Source organism: Leuciscus leuciscus (genome assembly GCF_965113295.1).
Source record: "Leuciscus leuciscus genome assembly, chromosome: 21".
NCBI classification, from domain to species: domain Eukaryota; kingdom Metazoa; phylum Chordata; class Actinopteri; order Cypriniformes; family Leuciscidae; genus Leuciscus; species Leuciscus leuciscus.
Genome location: NC_138745.1, coordinates 4,011,390 through 4,019,446, shown reverse-complemented (window position 1 = coordinate 4,019,446; position 8,057 = coordinate 4,011,390). Strand labels below are relative to the sequence as shown.

General features: G+C 40.5%; 1 protein-coding gene across 1 annotated transcript; it reads left to right on the top strand.

Annotated features, from left to right (window-relative positions):
- The first annotated feature begins 888 nt into the window (after window positions 1–888).
- On the top strand, window positions 889–4,766 carry sox9a (SRY-box transcription factor 9a). The gene is made up of 3 exons (XM_082152144.1): window positions 889–1,537; window positions 1,697–1,947; window positions 2,713–4,766. The coding sequence occupies exons 1-3, from the start codon at window positions 1,101–1,103 to the stop codon at window positions 3,411–3,413; spliced, it is 1,389 nt and encodes a 462-aa protein (XP_082008270.1). The 5' UTR covers window positions 889–1,100; the 3' UTR covers window positions 3,414–4,766.
- Window positions 4,767–8,057: the final 3,291 nt, after the last annotated feature.

Sequence of the window (8,057 nt, the reverse complement as noted above, 5' to 3'; positions counted from 1 at the left end):
TGGCAAGTTCTAAAGTAAACAATAAATTCATGCATAAAATGCAAATTAATTACAATTTAGTGTAACGAAAGTCAGGTAGGTTGCAATGCATTATGTACTTGACAGTAATTAGGGATAGTCTGTAGATTTCAATAGTATTTTGTTTTGTAGCATACAAATATGAGGGCTTTCTTATAAAAGTGTGAAACGTTGTTCTTATAAAAAAATGTCTAAACCAAATGCGTTACAAAGCTCCTGTATAAATGCTGTGTGACAGTAAATACTGTATTTTAATCAATAATTCACTGCCAGTATTTGCATTATTACACACAGAGTCTGAACAGCACTAATGGACTGTGGTGAACCGAGCACAGAACTCTGTCTCCCCCTATCGGTCAGTTTCAGAGAGTCACTGCACAAGACTTGATGAATAGTTGCAACAATATTTGCAACTTCTCTAAACCCGTTGAAAAGAAGGAATTAGAGCGAGTGGAAAGCTTTATCTTTTGCTGAGTCACTGACTGAGTAACACACTTCCTTGAGCCAAGCTTTCCTAAATCAGTCACTAAATAAAGGAATAAAAGCCAGTGGTTTGAATATTAAGCTCGTAGGATTGTTTGCATTCGCTTGAAATCTTTCGTGGTATATGTACTAGTTTTTACGGCCCAATGAATAAAACGTTTCAGGGCGCGCGATCGAGCGTTGGCACGCGCTTCCACAATTATAGCCTACAGCAGTTTTCAACATGCACTTATTATGAAAACAGCACTTTTTGAAACTAACTTAAAGCAGATTTCTCAAATGAAAATGCTAAATTGTGAGTGATAATTATTGAGAGTGAGAGAGGGGTGGGCAAGAGGAGGCATCGTTTTCCTTTTCGTCACAGCGCGTGCTGTTTAAAAGCCCGTGCGCGCTCAGCTGACAAACCAAAGTTCGTCCCTCTCTTGGAAATACTACACGGGAGCGCACAGGGAGCGCTTTGCTTTTGCTGAAACACTCTAGTGCTTGCCACCTGAAAGCGCGCACACATTGGATTTGCAGGAATTCAAAGTTGGAAAGTATTTTTTGGAGGCGAAACTTGCAACCCGAATTCTCCGAGATCGTCCATCTACAGTGTTCGCATGAATCTACTAGACCCCTACCTGAAAATGACAGATGAGCAAGAGAAGTGTTTGTCTGATGCCCCCAGTCCGAGCATGTCCGAGGACTCCGCGGGCTCCCCGTGCCCGTCCGCCTCGGGGTCCGACACGGAGAACACGCGCCCCGCGGAGAACAGCCTCATGGCTCCGGACGGGACGCTCGGAGACTTCAAGAAGGACGAAGACGACAAGTTCCCGGTGTGCATCCGAGAGGCGGTGTCTCAGGTGCTGAAGGGCTACGACTGGACGCTCGTGCCCATGCCGGTGAGAGTGAACGGCTCGAGCAAAAACAAGCCGCACGTGAAGAGACCGATGAACGCGTTTATGGTGTGGGCGCAGGCGGCGCGCAGGAAGCTCGCGGATCAATACCCGCACCTCCACAACGCAGAGCTCAGCAAAACTCTGGGAAAACTTTGGAGGTAAATAAATCAACCGTGCATTGCTCGTTAAAAATAAAAATGCAATTGGGTAGGCTACTCGCTTAACGGCATTAATGCATGGGCTTAGCAATATATGCATGCAACATTATATTTTTTTGTGGATGTATCGGTGTGTTCATACTGTTCTGCTCTGGGTAGATTACTGAACGAGGGTGAAAAGCGTCCCTTCGTGGAAGAGGCTGAGCGCCTCAGGGTTCAGCACAAGAAAGATCACCCCGACTACAAGTACCAGCCTCGGCGGAGGAAGTCTGTGAAGAACGGGCAGAGCGAGTCCGAGGACGGCAGCGAGCAGACGCACATCTCGCCCAACGCGATCTTTAAAGCGCTCCAGCAAGCAGACTCGCCCGCGTCCAGCATGGGAGAAGTGCACTCGCCCAGCGAACACTCAGGTGGGCATATTCAGCTTTACGTGATCAAATCGATTCCTGGCGGAGTGGGGTTTTTTTTTGTGTGTGTTGTTGTTTTTTTATGTGCTGTTGCGTCATCTGTAGTGCTGGGTAGTAACTTGTAATCTATATTACGTAATCTGATTCCAATAATGGAACACTTGCAAGTAGATTTTAAAATACTCATAATCAGACTAGTTACTTTTTATTGATTACGTGATTACATATTATTCACCAAATGTGAAATTCAAGAAATTCAAAAAGTCAAATTCTTCAAAAAAGTCACACAAAAAAAAAAAGTTGCTCCCTTAAATTTACAATCAACTTCATTTCAACTTAAATTACATTAAACTGACTTAAAAATGAGTTAAACTTGTAAAAAAGTTGAAAATTGCTAAACTTATTTAGGTGAGTTAAAGCAATGTAAAAACATAACTTGTTGATCATATAATTTTTTTACAGTGAAATGTAAATTACTATGTCTTTGTAAGGCTTTGTCTTTCATATTCACACCCTTTTGTATTAATGTAATGTTGGGATTCCCAAAATGTGAAATGGAATAAGTTTTCATTATTGTATTTTTATATCAATATGGTATGAGATTATCTTACACCGAAAGTAGTTTGATTACGTTACCTGAAACGTGTAATTTAATCCAACATTTTTGTATGCAGTTTGTGTTCAGTAAGTAATCTGCCCAGCCCTGGTCATCTGTGCAGTGCTTAACCTTCTTCTCTCCCCTCCTCCTCCTCCTCCGTTTCCAAACAGGCCAGTCCCAAGGGCCGCCCACTCCTCCCACCACCCCGAAAACTGACGCTCAGCCAGGCAAAGCGGATCTGAAGCGGGAAACCCGTCCGCTTCAGGAGAGCACGGGACGTCCGCTCAACATCGACTTCCGCGACGTGGACATCGGCGAGCTCAGCAGCGACGTCATCGAAACGTTCGATGTCAACGAGTTCGACCAGTACCTGCCGCCGAACGGGCACGGCTACGCGGGCGGCTACGGGACCTGGATGGGGAAGAACGCTAGCGCTCAAAGCGGCACGCTCCTCACCCCGCTCGGCGCCGGAGAGCCGGACCAGCCGAGAACGACGCACATCAAGACCGAACAGCTCAGTCCCAGCCACTACAACGAACAGCAACAGGGTTCGCCACAACACGTCAGCTACGGCTCCTTCAACGTCCAGCATCTACAACACTACAGCACTTCATTCCCGTCAATCACCCGTGCGCAGTACGACTACTCCGACCACCAGGGCGGCGCCACCTCCTACTACACCCACGCCGGCGGGCAGAGCTCCGGCTTGTACTCCACCTTCAGCTACATGAGCTCCAGCCAGAGGCCCATGTACACACCCATCGCTGACTCTACAGGGGTTCCCAACATCCCCCAGTCCAACCACAGTCCTCCTCAGCACTGGGACCAGCAGCCGCAGCAGCCGGTCTACACACAGCTGTCGAGACCCTGAGGACGAGCAGAGACTCATTACACATCATTCCACTCTCTTTAGACACACACTTGAATTTGACACACACACACACACACACACACACATACACATAATGAAATGTAGGAAAGAAAGCTGGACTTTGACAAAAACGGCTCCCAACGTGCCTTTTTTAATCGCCTGAAATCGTGATTAGAATATATATATTTTTAGCCTTGATTGCAAGAAAAGAAACATTTTTGAGAAATGATTCCTCTGTGAGGACTTATTGATTATTGATACTTTAATATGTACTGTGTATGTTTTCTTAACATGTCCTTTTTGTATTTCCGCCGATCCGGCCTTTTTGTGTTTCTTGTAGAAAAGTCTCTATTTTTACTAAACCACTCTTGGTAGTACGGCTTTGTTTTCCTCCCATCTTTCTTTTTTCTTCTTCTTCTTCCCACTAATAACAACACCCTTTATTGTCCTCATGCAGTGCATTTTATATTTTCTAGTTTGAGTTCGTACCCTTTATTTATGTTCCTGTAAAATACCGTCCCCATCCAGCCGTTTTTTAAAGTTGTTCCCAGCTCACGTCTCGATCCCCCAACATCAGTGCCTGTCAAACGCTGGAAGCGAATTAGCGGGAATATCGACGTGGCAGCGGCAGCTGAGAATTTACTGAGTGTGTAACAGCATGTGTCGCAGCTCCAGGAAGTGACCTTTGACCTCTGCTTGTCATTAGCTGCCGGGGTCATCTTACAGCCCCCCCTCCCTTCGGATCCCATCTTAACCCTTTTAATTTATTTATTAGTATTAATTTTATTTCAAAGAAATTATTTGCATTTTATTCTTTAATACTTTATACAAAAAAATGATGTTATTTTGCGCCTCTGAATATGGTGACATATAATCCAACGGGCCATTTAGACAGAGGGCTGGTACTTAATATGGTACGATTCTGTATTCATCATGTTTATTTATCGTATGTAGATTTTTCTATTTTAAATGTTTATTTGTCCTTATTTCTAACCAGTTGTGTAATGCACAAAATACTGTTGCAGTTTCTAAAACAAGGCTGATTAAACTGGAAGGGTAGTCTTTCGTTCGGAAAGTTTTACGAGGCTCTAATTTGTTTTTAAGTAGTTCATTAGTTAGTTCATTAGTTAGTTAGTTGGCATCTCTGTTTGCTTCTCGATTTTTCCCTTTCCACTTTTGTGCTTTGCTCGACGTCAGCAATCTCAGTTCTGATGTTGATATCTTTTTTTTTTTTTTACACGAGACTGAACAAGTTGTTTTTGTCTTTAAAAAGTTTAACATTTTACTGCCTTTGAAGAAGCTCATCTTTTGTATTATATTTGCAATAAAAGTGAGAATAAAACATAAAATAGACACCTATGACTGTTTATTGTGCCCGGTTGAACAGTGTGTATGGTTTCAGTTTATCCGGAATGCCAAACTTTAGTCTTGTTACGTAAGCATCGAGTCCCTCATACAGATGAAGCAGCAGGAGGCCGTACAGTCAGCACATTATAACACCAGTTTGTTGGCGTAAAAAGGAAAGAAAAACAGCTTTTAGTGTTCCTGTGTGCTTCCCTATGTTTGTTCCTCTAAACAGTCAGCAAAGGGAAATATTGACAAGTCTGACATGCCAAAGACATAATGTTCTACCGAATTATTGTGATTTTCAGCACTTTTTGTATGATTGAGTCATCTGTACCAGTTTACAAAACCAGAAACAACAAACATCTGCTGGTTTTAAACACTGTGTAGAACTCATGTACAGATGGTAAAGTAACAGGGATTGGGATACTGAACATACTTTCATGGCTCGGGACTTTTCATTATTCAGCATTATACCAAACATGGGATAGTATTAATAAACATCTCATTGGTATGTGAAGGAGAGAGACGACAGAAGCGGCAGCCCACTCCAGCGGAGGGTCGGAGGTCCATCGGTCGCAGCTGTTTCAATACGCCGCAGTTATTTATGTTGCCATATGCACAGAAATTATTATGCCTACAAAACTAACATTTACCCAGGAAATGAGATGGGACAATTCTGTTCAAAATATACACAAAGTATCTACTTAAATCTCCCTAGATTGGGATCTATCTATCTATCTATCTATCTATCTATCTATCTATCTATCTATCTATCTATCTATCTATCTATCTATCTATCTATCTATCTATCTATCTATCTATCTATCTATCTATCTATCTATCCATCCATCCATCCATCCATCCAACCAACCAACCAACCAACCAACCATCCATCCATCCATCCATCCATCCAACCATCCATCCAACCATCCATCCATCCATCCATCCATCCATCCAACCAACAGTTCAAAAGTTTGGGAAAATTAACACTTTTATTGAAATGAATCATGTGACAATAAAGATTGTTACTTTGTTACAAATATGTATTTTCAAATATATGCCGTATAATTTAACCTTGTAAACCTTTTTGTTGTAAAACTCAAAGAATCCTGAAAATTTCTTTTAATAATGTACCACGGTTTCCACAAAAATATGAATCAGCACAGCTGTTTTTAACATGGAAAATAATCAGAAATGTTTCTTGAGAAATCATCATATTAGAATGGATCATGTGACACTGAAGACTGGAGTAATGATGCTGAAAATTCAGCTTTGATCACAGGAATAAATTACAGTTTACCATATATTACAATATAAAACAGTTATTTTAAATTATAATAATATTTCACATTATTATGTTATTTCTTGATCAAATAAATGCAGTCTTGGTGAGCAGAAAAAAAAACAAAATTTTTTTTTAACATACTGACTCCAAACTTTTAAATGGTTGAGTCTGTGCATTTGTAATTCCAACACAGTTTGTAATTGCCATTCCATGCCATTCAAAATTCATATTTTCTTCCCAGCTTGGCACGCCGTTAAAGACTGGATTCTTCACATTAATGTGCAGAAAACTCAACGCTCACCTCAGAGACCCAGACTGGGGCAGAGGAAATGGTGGAATGACTGAAAGCAAGTGACAGAGAGTCAAATACAGATAAAGAATGTGAGAGGGATTGAAGGAAAAGAGCTATGACTTCAGCGAGCTCTGCATCTGTAGAAGCCATTAGGATGGTCACTCTCATAACGCTGAAACAGATGAGATGTCTCGCGAGCTGCGGATTCTGCCGTCGACTGGGAAAGAACTATGCAGCTCCGGTGATGAAAACCAGTTGTGATCGCCATCATTGTCACCTCTTGATGCTCGAACGAGCCATTCCTGTATCCTAAATGTGCTAATGTCCCCCTCATTTCAATCAAAATGTCTTATTATTGATTACCGCAATAAAGTTGAGACTGAGGAATTTAACATAATAAATGTAGCCGTCCGTGAGTTTTTTATTGTGCAATAAAAGCAGCAATATATTTTACTGACATTCTGGAAGAAAACGTCAACTTCAAGAGTTCTTAATGAAACATCAAAACACAAGTTTGAGGTGTACTTGAGGTTTGTCCAGACCGGATTGTCCCGAAGCAGCGCACACCCTCACGAACCCTCAGGACAGCTGAGCGGAAACAGAGACAGCGATGGAGCGGCCCATTCTGTGGGCAGTTTTCCCAGGAGAAGCCCATTAATATTCCGGAGAGACGGCGAGCAGGGAATCTCTCTCCTCCGAGCCCAATGGGTGGTCCTTTCAAATGCAAAATAAGAACACAAAATAAGGATGAAAAAGAGGAATCTGGCAACTTCCCACTTCACTCTAACAAAGAATCCATGAAAAAAACTTCAAGCATAAAATAAATGCATGCAGACACGACCAAAGCAGGTGGACTTTAGGAAAATACAGAATTTTATTAACTTAATAAGATGATGTTTGATTCACTGCATCATTGCAAGAACACCCACTGAATTACAATGTAGGGAGAGTCAGGGGAACTGGAACGCTTTATCGTTCTGGTCCATTTGTTCTGAAAATATTCAGCCTCAAGATTTGAAGATTTGAAGATTTGCCTGAACAGTCTTCAACATCAGGAGTCATAATCAATGTCATTTAAAGGAGTCAGATACTTTAAAACTACGTATGCAACTTGTGAAGAAGGGATAATGTTTAAAATGATGTATTGCAGGGATAAATAATATTCGAAATTATAAAAAGACAAATAAAAAAAAATGAATAAATAAAATAACCAACTAAAAATGCTGAAAAATGACATGTTTTACTCAAACTTTATCTTAACAATAAGGTTTACATTAATTTGTTACAGTATCTTATAATGTTAGGTAATACAAAAATAATGTCACGCTTTAGTTCAGGGTCCAGTTCTCATTATTTACTAATTATTAACTACGAATTTTGCCTCAAAAAAGTATTGCTTATTAATAGTTAGTAAGATAGTTGTTAAGTTTCGGTATTGGGTGATATTCTATTAAATTTCTATTAAGTTATATTCTATATGTAGAATATGGTCATGAAGAATAAGGCATTAATATGAGTACTAATAAATAGCCAATATCCTAGTAATATACATGATAATAAGCAACTAGTTAATAGTGAGAATTGGACCAAGTGTTACCAAAAATACAATTGTTCATTGTTAGTTCATTAAATAAGAGGAATAATGCATTAGTAAATGTTGAATTTAAGATGAATAAATTCTTTACTAATGTTAACTACTGTAACCTTACTGTAATGTGTT